This window comes from Oncorhynchus kisutch, linkage group LG14 (genome assembly GCF_002021735.2).
Source record: "Oncorhynchus kisutch isolate 150728-3 linkage group LG14, Okis_V2, whole genome shotgun sequence".
Lineage (NCBI taxonomy): Eukaryota > Metazoa > Chordata > Actinopteri > Salmoniformes > Salmonidae > Oncorhynchus > Oncorhynchus kisutch.
The window spans coordinates 13,863,952-13,885,233 of NC_034187.2; the positions used below are offsets into that span (position 1 = coordinate 13,863,952).

The window sequence follows — 21,282 nt, forward strand, 5'->3', positions numbered from 1 at the left end:
TTGGAATGAATGTACACTTTTCAGACAAAGCCATCATCTCTCATATCAGAAAAGTTGAATCCCTCCTGCATCTATCTCTAACTTCGGTTCCTCGCCCTGTGTATGTGCGGCAGGGTGCGACAGTGCGTAACGACATGGACAGCGTGGTAATAAGCCGCATCGTGAAGGGCGGTGCGGCGGAGCGCAGCGGGCTGCTGCATGAAGGAGACGAGGTTCTGGAGATCAACGGAGTGGAGATCAGAGGGAAGGACGTCAACGAGGTCTTTGACATCCTGGCCGAAATGCACGGCACCCTGACCTTCATCCTTATCCCCAGCTCACAGAACAAACCCCCGCCCATCAAAGAGACTGTGGTGAGTACAGACCAAACCCCCGTCCATCAGAGAGACTGTAGTGAGTACAGAACAAACCCCCGTCCATCAGAGAGACTGTGGTAAGTACAGACCAAACCCCCGTCCATCAGTGAGACTGTAGTGAGTACAGACCGAACCCCCGTCCATCAGAGAGACTAGTGAGTACAGACCGAACCCCCGTCCATCAGAGAGACTAGTGAGTACAGAACAAACCCCCGTCCATCAGTGAGACTGTAGTGAGTACAGACCGAACCCCCGTCCATCAGTGAGACTGTAGTGAGTACAGACCGAACCCCCGTCCACCAGAGAGACTAGTGAGTACAGAACAAACCCCCGTCCATCAGAGAGACTGTGGTAAGTACAGACCGAACCCCCGTCCATCAGAGAGACTAGTGAGTACAGAACAAACCCCCGTCCATCAGAGAGACTGTAGTGAGTACAGAACAAACCCCCGTCCATCAGAGACTATGGGGAGTACAGACCAAACCCCCGTCCATCAGTGAGACTGTAGTGAGTATAGACCGAACCTCCGTCCATCAGAGAGACTAGTGAGTACAGACCGAACCCCCGTCCATCAGAGAGACTAGTGAGTACAGAACAAACCCCCATCTATCAGTGAGACTGTAGTGAGTACAGACCGAACCCCCGTCCACCAGAGAGACTAATGAGTACAGACCAAAACCCCGCCCATCAGAGACTGTGGGGAGTACAGACCAAAACCCCGCCCATCAGAGACTGTGGGGAGTACAGACCAAAACCCCACCCATCAGAGACTGTGGTGAGTACAGACCAAAACCCCGCCCATCAGAGACTGTGGGGAGTACAGACCAAAACTCCGCCCATCAGAAACTGTGGGGAGTACAGACCAAAACCCCGCCCATCAGAGACTGGGGAGTACAGACACATCTCCGACCACCTCTCCTCTCAGCTTCTATCCAAACCTTGGCTGTGATGTCCGTCTGTCTGTAGCATTCACACTGTTCCAAGTTCCAATGGTTCTTAGTGGGTTGGGCAGCATGGTTCTGACCCATTGCCAATGTTGCTTTGATTCCCACATGGGCCACCACATACTGAATATGTCCTTATGAACACTACATTGTTTTGGATTATAAACTGGGTGGTTCGAGCCCAGAATACTGATTGGCTGACAGCCGTGGTATATCAGATTGTATGACAAAACATTTATTTTTACTGCTCTAATTACTTTGGTAACCAGTTAATAATAGTAATAAGGCACTTCAGGGGTTTGTGGTATATGGAAAATATAACATACGTTCTCGGGCCTTATTGCTTAATTAGAGCATCTGCTACATGACCATATTTACAAATGTGAATGTAATTCTAGAATATACAGATTAACTAGAAAAACTAAGGTAATGTCTTGTCCTCTTTTCCACCAGGTCCATGTGAAGGCTCACTTTGACTACGACCCGTCTGATGACCCCTACGTGCCGTGTAGAGAACTGGGCCTGTGCTTCCAGAAGGGAGACATCCTCCACATCATTAGCCAGGACGACCCCAACTGGTGGCAGGCCTACAGGGACGGAGACGAGGACAACCAGCCCCTGGCCGGGCTAGTACCAGGTACACTACCCTGACCCCAACCAGCCCCTGACCGGGCTAGTACCAGGCACGCTACCCTGACCCCAACCAGCCCCTGGCCGGGCTAGTACCAGGCACGCTACCCTGACCCCAACCTGCCCCTGACCGGGCTAGTACCAGGCACGCTACCCTGACCCCAACCAGCCCCTGACCGGGCTAGTACCAGGCACGCTACCCTGACCCCAACCTGGCCGGGCTAGTACCAGGTACGCTACCCTGACCCCAACCAGCCCCTGGCCGGGCTAGTACCAGGCACGCTACCCTGACCCCAACCAGCCCCTGACCGGGCTAGTACCAGGCACGCTACCCTGACCCCAACCAGCCCCTGACCGGGCTAGTACCAGGTACGCTACCCTGACCCCAACCAGCCCCTGACCGGGCTAGTACCAGGTACACTACCCTGACCCCAACCAGCCCCTGGCTGGGCTAGTACCAGGCACGCTACCCTGACCCCAACGAGCCCCTGGCCGGGCTAGTACCAGGTACACTACCCAGCCTCTACACAGATTGAAGGACTGTTAAGGAGAATTTAGCTTGGAAACCTCGGAAAGTTATCTTATGCTATTTGCAGTTTTTAGTTTTGTGTGTGTGTGTGTGTTGCTTTTTTGGCCAGGTCTGTCTTGAAAAAAAGATGTCTATCTGAATGTGACTTTTCTGGTTAATTAACGGAGAAATAAAATGCCTCCTAACAAACTGGACCAGTTTCAGGTCATCAATGTAGATCATCAGACCGTGTTTAACAACATCTCTTCTCTATGTAAATGCAGGCAAGAGCTTCCAGCAGCAGAGAGAGGCCATGAAGCAGACCATAGAAGAGGATAAAGAGCCTGAGAAGTCGGGAAAGCTGTGGTGTGCTAAGAAGAACAAGAAGAAGAGGAAGAAGCTCCTTTACAACGTCAAGCAGAATGACGGTAAAGCCAGCTCAGAAGAATTCACCAAGTACATTACACACACCCCCATGCCTTTTCCATGACCGACTGATCAGGTTATGATCCCTTACTGATGTCACTTGTTAAATCCACTTCAAATCAGTGTGGATGAAGGGGAAGAGACGGGTTACAGAAGGATTTTGAAGCCTTGAGACATGGATTGTGTTTGTGTGCCATTCTTACCCTAATGGGTCAGACAAAATATTGAAGTGCCTTTGAAAGGAGTATGACAGTAGGTGCCAGGCGCACCGGTTTGTGTCAAGAACTGGAACACTGCTGGGTTTTTCACGCTCAACAGTTTCCAGTGTGTATCAAGAATGGTCCACCACCCTAAGGACATCCAGCCAACTTGACGCAACTGTGGGAAGAATTGGAGTCAACATCCCCGTGGAATGCTTTTGACACCTTGTAGAGTCCATGCCCCACCAACTTTAAAAAATATATATATATATATTTTTTTTATTTAACCTTTATTTAACCAGGTAGGCTAGTTGAGAACAAGTTCTCATTTGCAACTGCGACCTGGCCAAGATAAAGCATAGCAGTGTGAGCAGACAACAAAGAGTTACACATGGAGTAAACAATTAACAAGTCAATAACACAGTAGAAAACAAAGGGGGAGTCTATATACAATGTGTGCAAAAGGCATGAGGAGGTAGGCAAATAATTACAATTTTGCAGATTAACACTGGAGTGATGAATGATCAGATGGTCATGTACAGGTAGAGATATTGGTGTGCAAAAGAGCAGAAAAGTAAATAAATAAAAACAGTATGTGGATGAGGTAGGTGAAGAAGGGTGGGCTATTTACCAATAGACTATGTACAGCTGCAGCGATCGGTTAGCTGCTCAGATAGCTGATGTTTGAAGTTGGTGAGGGAGATAAAAGTCTCCAACTTCAGCAATTTTTGCAATTCGTTCCAGTCACAGGCAGCAGAGTACTGGAACGAAAGGCGGCCAAATGAGGTGTTGGCTTTAGGATGATCAGTGAGATACACCTGCTGGAGCGCGTGCTACGGATGGGTGTTGCCATCGTGACCAGTGAGCTGAGATAAGGCGGAGCTTTACCTAGCATGGACTTGTAGATGACCTGGAGCCAGTGGGTCTGGCGACGAATATGTAGCGAGGGCCAGCCGACTAGAGCATACAAGTCGCAGTGGTGGGTGGTATAAGGTGCTTTAGTGACAAAACGGATGGCACTGTGATAAACTGCATCCAGTTTGCTGAGTAGAGTGTTGGAAGCCATTTTGTAGATGACATCGCCGAAGTCGAGGATCGGTAGGATAGTCAGTTTTACTAGGGTAAGCTTGGCGGCGTGAGTGAAGGAGGCTTTGTTGCGGAATAGAAAGCCGACTCTTGATTTGATTTTCGATTGGAGATGAGGCTGTTCTGAGGGCAAAAGGGGGGTGCAACTCAATATTAGGAAGATGTTAGTAATGTTTTGTACACTCAGTGAATATTGCAGGTGTCGTGCAGTTATTTGATTGCAGTTTAGGATGGCTGGTGCCGTGTGTGGAGTGCGTAGTCTCTTAGTCCCACTCCCCATGGACCAGATGGCTGGAAGTAGAGCGTGGTAGAGTGCTGTAGCAGAGATGTTTGCAGACTGGTGTAGAATGAACCTAATATGGGTACCCTGGGCCCGTATTCAGTGTCTCAGAGTAGGAGTGCTGTTCTAGGATCAGTTTTGTATTTTAGATCATAGTGTATGAGATTATATTGGGAACGGAGATCCTAGATCAGCACTACTACTCTGAAACTCTTGGTGAATATGAGTCCTGGTTGCTGGGGGGGCTGTTTTGTCTCTGGTTCTGGAATGTGCGGACTGTGCTTGTTTTAATGCTTATGCATTATGCATGTGAAGTTATTCACACTTACTCTTCCTTTATCACTATTGACTGTTACTCATATCTCTTATACCCCGGGTTACTATTTTATAACCTGAGCAAAAAATAGCCCTAGTAGTCGTAGGCCTGAGAAAGAGAGATCACTTACTTTAGCCAGCTTTAGCCAAAAGACCATGTACTATGCAAGTTAGTATTGTCACTTTAATGGGCTGTGGTTGGAATGACCCCAAGATATAGTAGAAGAAATGACAAGAACAGGATAAATGTTGACGGTTCAACTAAAGGCCTTTCTCAGGCTCAAGTCTTTTTCATTATACCAAGACAGGAATAGTGTTTGAAATTAAACTAAAACTGTCTTGTTCCTGCTTTGTCTGTATCTCTGCTGCTCCCCAGACAACGACAGTGAGGAGATCCTGACCTATGAGGAGATGGCGCTCTACCACCAGCCAGCCAATCGAAAGCGACCCATCGCCCTGATTGGTCCTCCCAACTGTGGGCAGAACGACTTGAGACAGAGACTGCTGTCCAGCCAGCCAGACAGATTTGGGGGAGCAGTCCCACGTAAGTGTCAAATTGATCAAACGTTTATTTTCAAGGGTGAACTTTCCCCTTGAACTGCACACCTCAGTGCTCCCTGAAGGCTTTCCTCAAACTCTCTTGGATTCACTGTACATGTATTATCAGGCTGATCTATGTAGGTACTAGTCCATTGTCAAACATCAGGTACTGCGCCGGCTGAGGGACGAGCTTTGCGTAGGAGTGACGCCAGACAATGGGTACTAGGTAATGATGCACTCATATGACCTTTTTGGCCGATACGATATCCAATATTTTCCTTGACAAAAAAAAAACAATACCGACATTTAAAATTTGAGCGGCCTTTTAAGCATTCTAGTACAGTTAAATAGTTAACACACACATGGACGCAGTGGTCTAAGGCACTGCATCTCAGTGGAAGAGGTGTCACTACAGTCCCTGGTTCAAATCCAGGCTGTATCACATCTGGTCGTGATTGGGAGTCCCATAGGGTGGCGCACATCGTCCGGGCTTGGCTGGGGTAGGCTGTCATTGTAAATAAGAATTTGTTCTTAACTGACTTGCCTAGTTAAATAAAGGTTACACACACCACACTGACCAAATAATTATTTTGTTAGCAATTACGTATGTCCCCATTACCAGTAAAACATAATCAAAACCTATTTCTTTATCTTACTTGCTGTGCTGTTTCGTTGTTCATTTGTTTCATTCTCAACCAGGATTTCTATGGAACACGGTTGGGTCTTTGCTGTCAAAAAAGATGCACGTCAAATAACACTATGATGTGTCATGTAAGCTTGTTGACCAATCAGGACCTGAATATGACTGCATGTAACATAACACTATGATGTGTCATGTAAGCTTGTTGACCAATCAGGACCTGAATATGACTGCACGTCACATAATAATTTAACTCGTTCATACATTTTGCACGTAGTTATTACACATTGATTACATTATCACTCGTATTTCATATGTCACAACGATTCATCAATACTTATGCTATGATGCTGGTAAAGTTGTCTCGGACACCTACAGTGCTGGTCATTATAAAAATGATAAGCTAACTAATGGATGAAAACAATGTTCTTCTCCAAAAACATAGCAAAATGACAAATCTGTTTCAGTAGCTTATAGTTAGCTAGCTAACTATATAGCTAGGTGTCATCTAAAATAACCCTAACTTATAAGACAGTTCTTGTTTGATTAATGGTCGGACCCATCTATGTGAAGCTAGCCACAATAAGGATTAGCCACAATAGTGGACTATGCGGTTAGCCTTCAAAATAAGTTTGTCATTGACGGTGATGCATATGAATACAAATAGTAAAATTATGCCATAATTGAATAGATCATGCTAAATGAGGTTGGAATGTTATATAAAATCAACAGAAGACAATTTGTTAATTTGACAAAAATCTGAATGTATTATACTTTAGAATTTCATTGGGAATTTCATTGGGAGTATACTTATTTCACTGTTTGTGGATCAGTGAAACCCAGAGAACATTAGCATCGTAGCTCTTATCGCGGGACTCAAACAACTGTGAATTGAGACACATTTATTGTCAACCTATGTGTATTGAAAACTATTCCTGAGGAAAAACAATACTGCGTGGATGTCACAGAGTCTGATAACTCTGAGGAGGAGTATCGAGTAGACTGATACCCCGTTTCATTGCTCCCCAATCATTAGGTAAAGCTATACAGTGCAATATGAATGTCAATACACCCAATAGGTTGACTGGGGAGGTGATGTCACAGTCCCGCGATAAGAGCAACACCACTAATATTTGCATAAACTCTTAACAGTTGTGTTCTGTGGGTGTCACCGAGTAGACTTTTACCCCATTTCACATTTCAACCTTGTTTAACATTATCTAGTCTAAATATGGCATGATTCCACCAATTGTAACCTTCTGCATTACTTTCAAATAGGTACTTTTATTTTGAGGAGATCCTGACCTATGAGGCCACTATTGTGCCTAATCCTTATTGTGGCTAGCTTCACAACACATAACCCGGTCCGGTCGAGCCTCACGAGCCAGATGAAGCTAGCTGGCTGCTTATAACGTTAGCTTTGGGCTCGCTAGTGTTAAGGGTTGCATCAATCGAATCTAGTATCAGGATAAGTATGACACGTGAGTCACCGAATTGTATACTATGTATTTTTTATTAGATAAGCAATAAGTGGTAAATGCAATTTTTGTATATACTGTCACACCTCGCAGGGCAAACAGAGAACTGACTTGTTCCTGACAAAGATATTGTAATATACTCTTGACAGAAGTAGTTCCTGCCTCCGAGCCGGCCTGTCAGAGTAGAGACTGGGCGTGGTTTAAACTCACCCAGCCTATCATTAATTGTTGGCGCACGAGCTGGTCCCAGCCTCCTAGGCGCTTCAGCGGTCAGTCGTTGTAGTTGTGTAGAATATCTATACGCTCACACACTCAATACAGTTATCTCACACCTGGCTCCTGTTATCTAACAAAAGACCGTTTGTTCTCGCAACACTACATTCTGAATGTGCCCCCACAACTCATTGCACAGGTCCTGTCTTCATGTTATTCTGTATTTTTCCATCACGAGAAAGGCCCATGGCCCTGAAACTGTTAACAATGTCTCAAGTCAGCTATGTTGCATAACACATATACCCACACAAGCCAACAGCAAATAATATTCCATCACATATGATATGGTAAGGGCTATAGTGTATAACACAGAACCTCACACTAGCTATTTATTTTCATGAACTGAAGTTCAATTGGTGAACAACAAGTGACTACCTAGCTAATACTTATTCACAAGAATTCATAAATCATTGCTAAGGATAGTAAAAATGACTGCAGTTTCTACTGGTCATTGTTTTCAGGCTGGTTGTATTGGTGCTACCTTGGTACCAAGCTAAATCTAGCTAGCTACCCCAGAAGTTTCAGTCGAACAAATAATACTTTATTACCATTGCGGTATTGTAAACACATTGTTCGTGGTTGCTTGTTTGCAGACGTTTTTGTACAGCTTTGACAGTGCTACTGATAGTAGTGGTGGCGCTTGGCTTGCACGTGTAAATTCACAACATTCTACAATAGAACTGCTATTTGACGTGTCAAATTAAAAGCTTATTTAACTTGTCAAATATATTATTTGACACGTAAAGACCCAAATGGCCTTCCATAGTATGTCGTGAAGCTATTGCTGTGTAACTTGGTAGGGCAACATTTGAAAAATAGCGCACTTGGTAACGTTAATGTGTACCGGTCCTCGACCAGTCACGAAAGCCAACATCACCCACGACAGAGAACGGTTGAATATCTTGCCGTTAATGGATTTCGCCTTTGAGTTGTCTTGCTGAAATTATCTTATTCTTTCAAATGACTGCTCGACTTGATGACTGCTCGACTTGATGACTGCTCGACTTGATGACTGCTCGACTTGATGACTGCTCGACTTGATGACTGCTCGACTTGATGACTGCTCGACTTGATGACTGCTCGACTTGATGACTGCTCGACTTGATGACTGCTCGACTTGATGACTGCTCGACTTGATGACTGCTTGACTTGATGACTGCTCGACTTGATGACTGCTCGACTTGATGACTGCTCGACTTGATGACTGCTCGACTTGATGACTGCTCGACTTGATGACTACTCGATAGGTTAGGAATGCTGTGTTGCAGTGTAGAGCAAAATTTTACATGACGTCATTTATAAAAACCTTAGCCAAATACATTAACCCAGTTTTTCACAATTCCTGACATTTAATCCTAGTGAAAATTCCCTGTCTTATGTCAGTTAGGATCACCGCTTTATTTTAATAATGTGAAATGTCAGAATAATAGTAGAGAGAATTATTTATTTCAGCTTTTATTTCTTTCATCACATTCCCAGTGGGTCAGAAGTTTACATACACTCAATTAGTATTTGGTAGCATTGCCTTTTAAATTGTTTATCTTGGGGCAAATGTTTTCGGTAGCCTTACACAAGCTTCCCACAATAAGTTGGGTGAATGTTGGCCCATTCCTCCAGACAGATCTGGTGTAACTGAGTCAGGTTTGTAGGCCTCCTTGCTCACACATGCTTTTTCAGTTCTGCCCACAAATTTTCAATAGGATTTAGGTCAGGGCTTTGTGATGGCCACTCCAATACCTTGACTTTGTTGTACTTAAGCCATTTTGCCGCAACTTTGGAAGTATGCTTGGGGTCATTGTCCATTTGGAAGGTCTGTAAGCAATTGTTGTAAAAATTACTTGCCATGCACAAAGTAACCGACCTAACCGACCTGCCAAAACTATAGTTTGTTAACAAGACATTTGTGGAGTGGTTGAAAAATGAGTTTTAATGACTCCAACCTAAGTGTATGTAAACTTCTGACTTCAACTGTACATTATATAGGTACAGTGGGGCAAAAAGTATTTAGTCAGCCACCAATTGTGCAAGTTCTCCCACTTAAAAAGTTGAGAGAGGCCTGTAATTTTCATCATAGGTACACTTCAACTTCAACTTGACAGACAAAATGAGGGGAAAAATCCAGAAAATCACATTGTAGGATTTTTAATGAATTTATTTGCAAATTATGGTGGAAAATAAGTATTTGGTCAATAACAAAAGTTTATCTCAATACTTTGTTATATTCACTTTGTAGGCAATGACAGAGGTCAAACATTTTCTGTAAGTCTTCACAAGGTTTTCACACACTGTTGCTGGTATTTTGGCCCATTCCTCCATGCAGATCTCTTCTAGAGCAGTGATGTTTTGGGGCTGTTGCTGGGCAACACGGACTTTCAACTCCCTCCAAAGATGTTCTATGGGGTTGAGATCTGGAGACTGGCTAGGCCACTCCAGGACCTTGAAATGCTTCTTACGAAGCCATTCCTTCGTTGCCCAGGCGGTGTGTTTGGGATCATTGTCATGCTGAAAGACCCAGCCACGTTTCATCTTCAATACCCTTGCTGATGGAAGGAGGTTTTCACTCAAAATCTCACGATACATGGCCCCATTCATTCTTTCCTTTACACGGATCAGTCGTCCTGGTCCCTTTGCAGAAAAACAGCCCCAAAGCATGATGTTTCCACCCCCATGCTTCACAGTAGGTATGGTGTTCTTCGGATGCAACTCAGCATTCTTTGTCCTCCAAACACGACGAGTTGAGTTTTTACCAAAAAGTTATATTTTGGTTTCATCTGACCATATGACATTCTCCCAATCTTCTGGATCATACAAATGCTCTCTAGCAAACTTCAGACGGGCCTGGACATGTACTGGCTTAAGCAGGGGGACACGTCTGGCACTGCAGGATTTGAGTCCCTAGCGGCATAGTGTGTTACTGATGGTAGGCTTTGTTACTTTGGTCCCAGCTCTTTGCAGGTCATTCACTAGGTCCCCCCGTGTGGTTCTGGGATTTTTGCTCACCGTTCTTGTGATCATTTTGACTGTTTGAGGTTGTGGACAGGTGTATTTTATACTGATAACAAGTTCAAACAGGTGCCATTAATACAGGTAATGAGTGGAGGACAGAGGAGCCTCTTAAAGAAGAAGTTACAGGTCTGTGAGAGCCGGAAATCTTGCTTGTTTGTTATTGACCAAATAATTATTTTCCACCATAATTTGCAAATAAATTCATAAAAAATCCTACAATGTGATTTTCTGGATTTTCTTTTCTAATTTTGTCTGTCATAGTTGAAGTGTACCTATGATGAAAATGACAGGCCTCATCTTTTTAAGTGGGAGAACTTGCACAATTGGTGGCTGACTAAATACTTTTTTGCCCCATTGTATATGCACGTCAGCTTTGACATGGGTTTTGCACATTGGCGTTAAACTAGACATTAGGCCGATACAGTTTTTGTCATTTTTAGCTAATATCATCCGATTCTGATATGTTCGCCGATATATTGTGCATCCCTTGTACTAGGTAGTAAAGATTCTAGATGTTTTAGGGGCAATACCATCTGGTCAATGAGAATGTCTTTGTACTGTAGGGAGTAAATATTTATCAACACATTTAGAGGGTATAGAATTTGATCATTTGTATCCATTCCAGATATGGTTTTTCAGTCAATGTCTGTTGTATCCCTTCCACGCTCCTGTTCTTGTTTTGTTTTTTTAAGCAATAAAAATGTCAATCATTTGTTTTATTTTTGCTTATTCCAGACACGACACGGAACAGGCGTGATGTAGAGGTGAGTGGGAGAGACTACCACTTTGTCTCCCGCCAGGCCTTTGACATGGACGCCACTGCGGGGAAGTTCATTGAGTCCGGAGAGTTTGAGAAGAACCTGTACGGAACCAGCACTGACTCTGTCCGCCAACTCATCAACATGGGCAAGATCTGCCTGCTCTGTCTGCACACACAGGTGAGGGGGAGAGTGATTGGTGGGAAGGAAATAATATAGAGAGTTGAGAGGGAGAGGAGGCCAGACAGAGAGGGAAAAGAAAAGGTATTATAAGAGAACGTAAATTGTCTGTGTTGCTGCCGTGTCTGACTGGGAGTTCTCTCCATCCTCTCTCCAGTCGTTGAAGACTCTGCGTAGCTCAGATCTGAAGCCTTACATTATCTTCATCGCTCCTCCCTCCCAAGAACGGTTGCGAGCCCTCCTGACCAAAGAGAGCAAGAACCCAAAGGTACAGAATCCTTCGAACACCACATCTGTTTTCTCCATCGTTTTGACCCCGAAGGGTCCTGTCTGTCAGTAAGATTGGTTTACTAAGCCTTGGTCAAGCTCATCCACTTGACATCTAGCAATCAATCATTATTCGAATGTATTTTCTAAAGCCCTTTTTACATCAGCAGTTGTCAGTGCTTTGCAGATACCCAGCATAAAACCCCAAAGAGCAAGCAATGTAGAGGCAGAAGCACAGTGTCTAGGAAAAACATCAAGCTAACCTGGGGAAACATGCTGTGTTCCTTCTCTTATCCCCAACCCTTTCTCTACATCAGCCAGAGGAGCTGCGTGACATCATCGAGAAGGCCCGTGAGATGGAACAGAACTTTGGCCACCTGTTTGATGCAGCCATCGTGAACACAGACCAGGACAAGGCCTATCAGGAGCTGCTGAGGCTGATCAACAAACTGGACACAGAGCCACAATGGGTCCCCTCCTCTTGGCTACGCTAGGGGCCAGGGCAGTATAACACACCCACAATGCTAACCTGACTAGAGCCCTGTAAAATCTGCAATGCACAGAAAGTGAACGGAATCACAGAATCAATACATTGAAACATAATTCAACAATATGCTAACATTTATTGAACTTTGTAGGCAATCAACTAAATGTTTTGAAAATGTATTAATTTTCCCACGTTTATCATAAGACGTGAACAGAATGCATCAGTGATTCTTATTTCCTGTAAGTTTCTGAATAAGCAAATATAATTCCTCGTCTGTATGTGCAGTGCGTGCGTTTACCACTTTGTGTAGCCATTAGCAATGATGCTAATGAAAAGTCTTCTGGTAGATGGAAAGGCTTTCCCAAAAACCTTCATTTAAATGTTAACTACAAAGTAGCCTATGCTGACCTGGCAGAATGATATTATTTGCATCAATCCAGTGGGTGTTTGTTTTGCAAACTCTGTCATCGCATGCGAGCTACAAAAACACTGCTAAACAACAGCCTCTTGCTAGCACTGGAATTAAAGGGTAACTACACCCGAAAATGAACATTTGAAAAAAAAAATCCTAGACATCAAAAGTGGTCTCCAGATGTGGTTTGAGCATCCAATTTAGTTGTTTTATATTTTAAACAGTGTGATTTTGAGAGTGAAAACCTGGAAAAACAAGGGGAAATGGAAATCTGGAAAAACTAAAAGGAGAAAACGGTATTGGGGAAAAACTAAATGGAATCCTACAGAATTTTTTTTTTTTGTGTTAAAAAATGTATAGGGCCCTACCTGACACACACACCCAACGCTGAAGATTTGCCTAGACTCAATTCTCCAACCACAGTCTCTGTGTGAGACTGGAGGTAGATCCTCAATCACCACAAGCTGAAGATGAATGTTACAGTTACAGTTCTTATCACTATTATGCTGAACTGAACTCTTCTATTCACTTCTGAGACTCCCTGGGGAAATGAATTTGAGCTATTATTGCTCTGATAATTTGTCCTTTTTCCTTCTTTTTTTTGTTTCTGTATTTCTCTTCACTAAATTAACTATTCACATTCCAGGTAGGAAGTATGTAAAGATGTGGCACTTGTGGCAGAAATATAATTAATGCTTCTATCCTGCTTTTGATCATTATTTATAATTGTAAATATATTGTATTTTAAATAAGTTTTCAAAGATGAAGAAGAACCCATAGCTTCTATGTATGACATATTATTATCCAGTCAGTGAATGTCTCTCCTACATTACACAGAGGTTGTTGTACCCATGCTCTGTCCGTGTGTGAGTTCAGGTGTGTCTGTGTTCTCTAATGTCGAACTGACATCACTCCGCCATAGTCGTGAGTGTTGGCAGTAAGGTGCCTCTGATCTCTAACATAGCAGATGGGAATGGGATTAGGCTACTACAAGTATCATCATGGATGGGATTTGTTCACCTAATGAAACTATCTGTGAGGTGATCACACCCAGGTGTCGGATTACATTATCTCAGCATCTGGGCTCTCTTTCCACTGGAGCAGCCCTGGTTTCAAGTACAATTTGAATAATTTCAAATACTTTAGCTGTGCTTGATTGAACAATAGAATAGTCCCACACGTGCAAACCCTACCCCCATCTGGCACTCCAGGTACATGAAAGCAAAACCTGAAAGTATTTGAATTATTCAGATGCTATTTGAACCCAGGTCAGCACTACCCTACAGCACAATGCTGGAGGTTTATCTAACTGGTGTTTTGACATAACAATAATTAGATCTGAGAGGTGCTTAAGAGTCACTGCCTCATTCTAATCTACTTGCCTTATACCCCTTTCAAACTATCGTGCCAATCAACACTACTGTGCTGGCTCTGATATTTTCTTTTCACATTGTCCTCCAGCATGGTCTTAAACTATGGTGGGTCATAACCAGGCCAGTTCTGCTCATTTTGGATCGGCTCAGTACTAGAGGATAATAAAATAGCCCTAACACCACCTCTCACTTCTACCCAAGCGCTATAGGGTGTATTTATTACGTTTTGCAACAGAAACCATTTACCGGTTTAAGAACCAAATGGTACTAAATGGGGAGGGACCTACCTGAATTTGTCCAATAGACATTTTGTCGTTCCAAAGCGTTTTCCGTTTGTAATAAATGGTTTCTGTTGCTAAGTGCTTTGCAACAGATTAAACATTTTACAACAGAATCAGCGTAAATAATATACCCCTGGTCATAACTAAATACAAAAAACTGTCCTGTCCAGAATCCCAGGATTTAAAGCAACATTTATGATAATGAAGAAAGATTATTAGAGGTGTTTAGAAGTTTTGACACTAAACCCTCCTGGGGTAGTTTTAGTTTTATCTCAGTATTCATCATGTATAGCTCCTGTGCTACTCTGTAGGAGTGTAACCATAGTGAATGTAACCAGTACTATTCTATTCACAGAAAACACTAAAGAGTATCTGAGCACCGCTGTCTGTGGGATTATATTAAATGCATTTTCTAATTCACTGAGATTCATTATGAACGATCCATCTATGCTGTATTTTTAATCTGATGGTTTTCACCACAGGTTATATTTTAAATTTGTGACATACATCTGTGTTTTGTTTTCAGAGGTGTTACTGAAATGGGTCTGTGAAATGAACTTGAACGAACCGATAAGCCTAAATGCGGGGAAAAATAGCCTACAATTACATAAAAACTGTTTGTATGTTTGTTGCATGTGGTGATGGTATGTTCATAGGAGCTCGTGTGTGTGTGTGTGTGTGTGTGTGTGTATAGAGGCAGGACTCACTGAAATGCAGGCAAGTATTATCTCTAGTAGACACAATGGGGAAACGGTCTTAACAAAGATCTGTTTCACATATTATAACACCATTTTAATTTGGGTTATTATTGATGATATTGTGGTGTCTAGATATTTGACATTGATATATATGTAATGTTAAAAATAGATGTATTATGTACAGAGTAATGCACTTGTAGAATGATCACTCTGCCACCCTTCCATCCCTTCATATTGCTTCTGGAACCAGAACTGAGGTTCTGCTGGTACTGTCTCCATGACCCCCTCAATTCAAGCCTGATCCCAGATCTGTTTGTGTTCTACCCAACTATTTCTGTCATGTATGCCATAGTCAGAGGAGTTTGTAACAATTTGCTTTAATCATTGTCTCCGAGTTGGAGAACAGATCTAGGACCTTGTCATCCCTGTCCATATAATATTATTCATTATATCTCTTCAGTCTGTGCAGTACACACCTTGTGTAGATGTTGAGCTGTTTATTGGAAGTAGAGTTGTTGAATGTAAGGTTACTATATTATAAAAAAACGTTTTTATTCCTGTAGATCTGTTTTTGTAGGAATTATTCATGTGAATTAAAGACCAGATTGATAGAAGTAGTGTTTGGTTCTTTCATTTCTTCAGCACTGTTCTCTATTGCTCCTCTAATGTTCCTCAAGGAAGGAAAGAGGGAGGCAGATGACACATCAGACCAAAGATTTGAATACCCTACTCCTTGAAGTTTGCCCTTTAGTGTGTGTACTTTACTGTATTTATACTTGGGATATCGCTTTGCAACAGTAAAAGTTCACAAATCACTGCAGGACGTCTAACATGTTGTATTTAACCTTTATTTAACTAGGCATGTCAATTAAGAACACATTCTTATTCACAATGACTGCCTACCCCGGCCAACGCTGGGCCAATTGTGCGCCGCCCGCCCTATGGGACTCCAGATCACAGCCCGTTGTGATACAGCCTGGGTGTCTAGTGACGCCTCTAGCACTGAGATGCAGTGGCTTAGACTGATGCACCACTCGGGAGCCCCTTTCTGAATCATGTTCATGCCATTTTTATTGTGTAATACTGTATGTAAGTGGTCAACTCAATGTGAAAGACTAATCGATCTACCAGTATGTCCAGTATTTATTAACTTGCTTCAAAACACTCAGAGCGACACCTTGTGGGGAAAAAGAAAACTACTAATTTAAGTGGAAACACTATCAAATTTTTTTTTTTTTTTTTAAGGTTTCCAGTTCCGCTTCCGGGTCAGATCGCATGTTCGCGCATGCTGATGAAATAGTTGAATTCGATCTTTGAATTTGTTACTTTTTGAAATTACTATAATTTTAATGTAACAACTTAAGGATATAGTTAAATTTCAAGATTTGGATATATCTGTAGCTATAAGGTGAGTACTTAACGTCTGAGTGTTATGTTCTGAATGAATGAATAACTGTTGATGAACGCATGAGACTCAGCAAAGCAGCGTTAACTAGCTAGCATATTCATCTGGCTATCCTATCCAGCTGATCCTCTTCTATACATTATCAGTAGCTAGCTGATGGGGCTAACTAAAAAATAATAGCTGAACTAGAAGCTAACTAACGTTAGCTAAAAAAACTTGTAGCTGAACTAGAAGCTAGCTAACTAACGTTAACTTGCTTGCTACTGTAGCTAGCAACCTTTACTATAAGGTTGCTAGCTACAGTAGCAAGCAAGTTGTCCTTATACAAGTTAACATATACTCATCCTTTAGTTAGCTAGCTTCTAGGCCAGCTACAAATTCTATGATAATTTGCTGTATAACGTTAATGGTCTGCCTCTTTCAAGCATTACCGCCTGTGCCATAAAGGTCCAGACCTCAGAGATGACATAGGGTAGTGGCTACAGGCAGAATGAGAATACAATAACTAGCTACTATCCTCTGCAATATACTTTATGGTATCCTCTCGTCCACACAGAGTGAAGAATGCCGTCATTCAGCTGTAGATTCTACCAGCACAGGTTTCCAGAGGTGGAAGATGTGGTGATGGTCAACGTGCGCTCCATCGCAGAGATGGGCGCCTACGTTAGCCTGTTAGAGTACAACAACATCGAAGGCATGATCCTGCTGAGCGAGTTGTCTCGCAGACGTATCCGCTCCATCAACAAACTCATCAGGATTGGACGCAACGAGTGTGTGGTCGTCATCCGAGTGGACAAGGAGAAAGGTGAGAGGAAGAGTCCTGTCTATGTGGATGTGATGGCTTGTTTTGTAGCCTGGTCCCAAGGATTGATGGTTCATTTCCCTACTCTCTCTCTGTAGGTTATATTGATCTGTCCAAGAGAAGAGTTTCACCCGAGGAGGCAATCAAGTGTGAAGACAAATTCACCAAATCCAAAACGGTATGTTGTCTAAGTCCTCACATCTCCATGTTCATAGTGTAATATCTCTACCAGCTAGTACAATGTCATCTTTTGCCTTTGGCTGAAAATGCAGAAGGGCTGGTTATGTTAAATTATAGTACTTTTAAATGTGTTGTCAAATTATATATATATATGTACTCAAATATTTTTGCCGGTAAACCTAGACCTGTGTCTTCTGTCATGACTTTGGGTCTTTGAAAAACGCAATATAAATATGTAATATTATTGATATTACTATGACAGGTGTACAGCATATTGAGGCATGTGGCTGAGGTTCTGGAGTACACTAAGGAGGAGCAGCTGGAGAGCCTGTTCACGCGCACTGCCTGGGTGTTTGATGAGAAGTACAAGAGGCCTGGATACGGAGCCTATGATGTCTTCAAACAGGCTGTGGCGTGAGTACTGACATCGTGGTCAGGGTTGGTGGAGGGGATTCTCTTGTTGAGATCCACAAAATTATTTCCTAGTTCCAATGTGTTGAAAACAGCGAAGTTCTGTAACTAGATATGGAAGAAAATGGTTCTAGAGCAGATCCACACCAATAGACATATTATTTGGCTATTGCACTGGATGTCCCAGGGTTGAATGTGTTAATATGTCTGTTTTGGCCCTCAGGGACCCAGCCATTTTAGATTGTCTGGACCTGACAGAGGAGGAGAAGGCTGTGCTCATTGACAACATCAACAGAAGACTCACACCACAGGCTGTCAAAATCAGAGCAGGTATGCACATGCTGTACAGTACACCTAAAGCTTACCTGTCTACTTGTACATCATTTACATAGCAGTAGCTTGATGAGTTTTGATATAGTATGATAGAATAATATTTTATTCTAACATATTACTAACACGTCTCCCTCAGACATTGAGGTGGCCTGCTATGGCTACGAAGGCATTGATGCTGTCAAAGAAGCATTGAGGGCGGGGCTAGGCTGCTCCACAGAGGCCATGCCCATCAAGGTCAATAACAACAACAAACACCCCTCAACAGTCTGTTTTTCTGAACCCAGATTAGACATAGTATAGTCCTAGACTAAAAAAGCATGAATTAAAAGTGACTTCTAGTCCAAGACTGGGCTTAATCTGTGTCCGGGAAAACGTTTGTATCACAACAACATAGTCCAACACATGATTTATCCCTTATAAACCTGTGTCTTCTGCTCTCTGACAGATTAATCTGATAGCGCCGCCGCGCTATGTCATGACTACCACCACGCTGGAGCGCACGGAGGGTCTCTCTGTCCTCAACCAGGCCATGGCTGCCATCAAAGAGAAGATCGAGGAGAAGAGAGGAGTCTTCAACATCCAGATGGATGTCAGTGCAATAGGATGCAACTTTATTGTCCAATTTGCAGCTGAAATATTTTTTGCTGTCTTTTGATGCTACAGGAAGAGAGGGGAAATGGGAAAGACTAAGCTTGGTTGGGGTGGGGTGGTGGAGGTTTCATGGAAACTTTCTTGAAAACCCCTGCCAAACAGTTGTGGCCAAATATACTGTCACTCTTGTACTTTTCATAAATAATCATCTATTTTTTCTAAAATAATTGGAAATTGGAAAAAATTGGTTGTCGCCACATCTTATTGGCTTTTCAACATTGCAGAACCAATTTAATTGTTAACTTACTTTTACAATTTGAAATTGAGAAAATAAAAACAAATGGCATGGGCAAAATTGTCACCCCGGAGATAGTACTTGTTTTCAATTTCAACTTTTTTCAACGAATTATTTAAGAAAACTACAAGAGTGCCGATATATTTGGCCACAACTGTATGTAATAAATACATTGGAAATCTTACTTACCAGAGATACCACATTAAAACATCATTAAAAATGGCAAGAAGGTTCATTGTACATAGTGCATTTAATGTCAATTTGTTTGTCTTCCTGTGTGTTGTCTTCCCCTCTAGGCAAAGGTTGTGACAGACACCGATGAGACAGAGCTGGCACGCCAGCTGGAGCGACTGGAGAGAGAGAACGCTGAGGTGGATGGAGATGATGAGGATGGAGAGATGGAGGCCAAGGCAGAGGACTAAACTAGAGGAAAAACAGACGGATTGGATACAACGACAAGACCAATTATACACAGTCCAGGGCCCGTATTAGTAAAGCATCTCTTGAGTAGGAGTGCTGATCTAGGATCAGGTCCTCCATGTCAATGTTATTCATTATGATCTTAAAAGGCTAAACTGATCCTAGATCACCAATCCTACTTTGAGATGTTTCATGAATACAGGCCCCAACAAACTTTAATTTCAAATCAAATCGTGCGTTCTAGAACGTCTCTCCAACTGAACACGAGCCTCTGTTGGTCAGTACCAGGGACCCTCAGGAAGACTGAACCAAAGAGACGGCTACAAGTGCTAACTATCATACTGCCAAACACAGAGCTGGGAAATGCCCCTGTCATTCTCCCAATGGACAAAATAAACACAATCATATTATCACTGAACCCTAGCTGTTTGAATTGCGTCCCAAAGGTGAACAGTGTGGTCAGTTGGGTTTAGCCTGCTTGTTCAATCTGTTTGTGCTGTAGCCAACTCCTCTGTGTGGAAGTGAGGATACAATAGAGAATAGGACCAGGTTTGGTGGGGTGGTCATCTCGTGTAGACTGACTATGTAAACATAAGCATCTGACCAAATGACAGATTTTTGCTCTGGGTTAACTGAGATTAGTGGGGTGGTGACTTGGTCCCATACTTAATGATCTGTAGCCAACTCTTTGTTACACATACAGGATGAGACCAAGGTAGAGTGAGTAGAGGTTCACTTGAAGATAGATTCTGGGAATATCGTTTGTTATTAGATATGCATATCAAGCAAATAAGGACATTGTTTAAGGATTGAGGTGTTTTGAAAGTGGCCTTGTCTTTCTCCCCCAACTCCCCCATGTAAGGACAATGGTTTTATGGTCTTTTTCCACCTCACTCTTTTTCAAGTGAAATGTTGGAAAGAAAAGGAGAAGTATACTGCTCATCCTGGACTTGCATGGATCTTATAAGGATGCATTTGTAAGGCTATTTTAAGAGTTTACTCTGGGTTCATTTCTATGTTTACAGGGCTACATTCTTCACATAACATTAAACAAATTATTTTTGTTGAATATTTTCAAATTAATTTGTGTTGTCTGGTTAGAAGTGATTGAAAGTGACATCCACCTAAATGTGAGATGCATTTGTAGTTTGTCTGCACTACAAATCCAATTTCTTGTTAGCAATTGGTGGTAGTTGCAGTGTTCACGTCGTGTCGGGAACTTGCTCACTCGTAGAAAGATGATACTCGAGTTTCCCACATGGAAAGTATCAGAATCAACCAATAGGAAGCTCTATGCAAATAACCTAAGTTTATCTCAAAGCCCCCAAATTTCTGATAATGCCACATTCACGTCATGTCTGTCCATGTGAGGATACAGCAATAAGCAGACTGCCTTCCTGCCTTTGGGACAACAACTCCCATTGTTAATGCATAGACCACCATCTCGTCATTATAGTATCTCTGGTTAGGCTAAGCTAGCCACGCATCTGTAGCAAAACTGCTATTGAAGGTTTTAAATGTTTAATTGACAAACTAAAGCCAAATTAATTAACAGTAGCAACAACATTGCTAGCTAGTAAACACCCTCTTGGAGGCGGTAAACTATGGAGCTTCGTGGACCTTCAATAAATTGTATATTTCTCTCCCCTTCCTATACGCCTAGATCTTCGTGGACGAGCCTCTGGTGGCGCCCAACCCAATACCTCA

The 21,282-nt window shown here is 42.6% G+C and overlaps 2 protein-coding genes across 2 annotated transcripts in view; both read left to right on the forward strand.

The window, feature by feature from the left end:
* The window catches only part of pals1a (protein associated with LIN7 1, MAGUK p55 family member a), a 48,586-nt gene extending 32,834 nt beyond the window's left edge, over positions 1 to 15,752 (forward strand). The window contains exons 6-12 of the mRNA XM_020501515.2: positions 114 to 353; positions 1,754 to 1,937; positions 2,723 to 2,866; positions 5,122 to 5,289; positions 11,418 to 11,620; positions 11,778 to 11,888; positions 12,205 to 15,752. Of these exons, the coding sequence (XP_020357104.2) occupies positions 114 to 353; positions 1,754 to 1,937; positions 2,723 to 2,866; positions 5,122 to 5,289; positions 11,418 to 11,620; positions 11,778 to 11,888; positions 12,205 to 12,381 (1,227 nt within the window). The 3' untranslated portion in view covers positions 12,382 to 15,752. The remainder of the gene's footprint in view (positions 1 to 113; positions 354 to 1,753; positions 1,938 to 2,722; positions 2,867 to 5,121; positions 5,290 to 11,417; positions 11,621 to 11,777; positions 11,889 to 12,204) is intronic.
* Positions 15,753 to 16,363: 611 nt separating this feature from the next.
* eif2s1a (eukaryotic translation initiation factor 2, subunit 1 alpha a) lies at positions 16,364 to 20,646 on the forward strand. Its single transcript, XM_020501514.2, has 8 exons — positions 16,364 to 16,546; positions 17,100 to 17,348; positions 17,444 to 17,523; positions 17,788 to 17,939; positions 18,160 to 18,266; positions 18,406 to 18,503; positions 18,715 to 18,858; positions 19,452 to 20,646. The coding sequence occupies exons 2-8, from the start codon at positions 17,108 to 17,110 to the stop codon at positions 19,575 to 19,577; spliced, it is 948 nt and encodes a 315-aa protein (XP_020357103.1). The 5' UTR covers positions 16,364 to 16,546; positions 17,100 to 17,107; the 3' UTR covers positions 19,578 to 20,646.
* The last annotated feature ends 636 nt before the right edge of the window (positions 20,647 to 21,282 follow it).

Excerpts from the sequence above, each read along its gene's own strand:
- eif2s1a (XM_020501514.2), top strand. The coding sequence starts at position 17,108 with ATGCCGTCATTCAGCTGTAGATTCTACCAGCACAGGTTTCCAGAGGTG. Across the intron at positions 17,349-17,443 it reads CCGAGTGGACAAGGAGAAAG|GTTATATTGATCTGTCCAAG; the intron begins GTGAGAGGAAGA and ends CTCTCTCTGTAG. Across the intron at positions 17,524-17,787 it reads AATTCACCAAATCCAAAACG|GTGTACAGCATATTGAGGCA; the intron begins GTATGTTGTCTA and ends TTACTATGACAG.